The 1,968-nt window shown below is 48.2% G+C and overlaps 1 protein-coding gene across 1 annotated transcript; it reads left to right on the plus strand.

Annotated features, from left to right (window-relative positions):
• The first annotated feature begins 310 nt into the window (after window positions 1–310).
• LOC124775723 lies at window positions 311–1,195 on the plus strand. Its single transcript, XM_047250549.1, has one exon. It carries the CDS (start codon window positions 311–313, stop codon window positions 1,193–1,195), a length of 885 nt encoding a protein of 294 aa, XP_047106505.1.
• The last annotated feature ends 773 nt before the right edge of the window (window positions 1,196–1,968 follow it).

The raw sequence follows: 1,968 nt of genomic DNA on the forward strand, positions 1-1,968 counted from the left end.
ACCACCCAACAAGTCGTGCAGTTTCCGAAATGCTCGCGCCGAGCTTCTGAGCCATCACAACCTGCCCTCGGTCAAACTCAGATACATTGCGCGGCTTCCCCATTCCACACACCGACAGAGCAGTCACTAATACTGCATGCACCGTGCGTGTTTCTGATTAACAGTCATTCCTCACCAGGTGATGTTGCTATCGCCTAGACGATGTATCAATAGTAGGTCGGTGGTCAAAATGTTATGGCTGATCATTGTACGTCTTCGCTTACTAACAATAATATTTTCTTCGTTTCTAGGTCCAAGCAGTTCAACCAGCATGGAGAGCGTGGAGAAAAATCCCAGTGACGACGAATGTACACCATCGTGGCTGGACAGGGATTTCATTGGGAGGGCTCTGAAGAACGACGATCCTACCATCGACGCATCCAGTGTGGAGCTGATTTCTGTACATACAGCAGGCGGCGGCTACCTCAGTGAGACCCTTCGGGTGGTCGCGCGATCAACTGGTGGTAGCGGAGCTGCTCGGGAGACGTCGCTCTTTGTGAAGGCTGCTCTGAAACCGACGGGTGTCGCACGCGATGTGACAGCGTTTGGAGTGTACGATAAGGAGGCGATAGCTTACAGCCACTTTCTGCCTTCGTTGCACTCCGCTCTGAAGGAGGTCGAAGGGCGAAAGTTTCAGCCACTGGCGCCGAAACTGTACCTGCAAGGATCGGAACCGCTGGTGTTCATGGTGCTGGAGGACCTGTCCGCCACAGGCTTCCGGCCTTGGCCGCAGGGAGACAACCTGGACCTGGCCGCTTGCACCACCGCCATCAGGGCCGTGGCCCGCATGCACGCCGCCTCTGTTTGCCTCCTCAGTCACGAGCGGTACTCGACAAAAGTCTTTCACCAGTCACTCGTATTCAACGAATTTGTGCTCCAGCGTCTCGATGAAGACGAGGCTGCCTTTAAGGAGGACCTGCGAATCTTGGACGAGAATCCGTGGTTCCGCAAGTATACGGACAAACTGCGCGCCTGCGCGAGGGTCCTGCTGCAGACACCTGTACTGAGGGTGAAGTACTGTGCCGTCGACTTCAAGGTCATGCTCCATGGAGACCTGCACAAAAACAACATGATGTTCCGCACCGATGAGGACGGTTCGCAAGTCCGTTTGTATGATTTTCAGGTTAGTATAATCACTAGCACATTTGGATCCTGACTGACACGTATTTCACCTTCATTTTCTTTTCGATATTTAGACAACTTATACCTCAGATGACACATGGGCAGGCATTGGTGAACGCAGGCCTGATTCATATACTCTCTTAAGCTCGCAAGTCGCCTAGACACGTGACGCGACAGCAGTGGTCTTAGGGCAGGTAGTAAGAACTATAGCATCCGTGAAATCTCCTTCTTTTTTCTGTCTTGAATTCCTCTTAAAGTGTCATCCTAGCTTGTATAGGCGTTTGTATGTATGTAATGTATGTGATACATTCAGGGTACACTGAACGATTGATTGAAATAATTAAATTTTAGATTACTAAAGCTGTGTAATTGTAATGTCCTGCGATGTCTTGTTCCTGCTACTTCTACACTCATAAAAATCAATCTCGTAACTAAGTGAAATTATTCTCGTTAATTATCCAAAGTCCAGTACACGCTCGGCTTCAAGACTGCCTGTGTCGCAGTCATATGTTATTAGACACTTCCTTTGAGTTGTCAAGACTGTACGCCTAGTTGTTTAGGAAGGAGTTGAAGTTTGTAATGTCTGAAGATGGGTGTAATCCCAAAACGCGTAACATGTTCTAATAAAAGAGTCAATTGAACATCCCATGACTTTATTGCGGTTGTACAGCATTGGTTGCCAATTATTAACATAAAAATGATCGCAGGCCTCAGACGGGATTTTATATCCTGTATATCAAAGTCCAGACTAACGTAGCAAGACTGAATGGTTCTGTATTATAGCGTCAAAGTCTCGCAGAACATAAG

The sequence above is a fragment of the Schistocerca piceifrons genome, chromosome 2 (genome assembly GCF_021461385.2).
Source record: "Schistocerca piceifrons isolate TAMUIC-IGC-003096 chromosome 2, iqSchPice1.1, whole genome shotgun sequence".
NCBI classification, from domain to species: Eukaryota; Metazoa; Arthropoda; class Insecta; order Orthoptera; family Acrididae; genus Schistocerca; species Schistocerca piceifrons.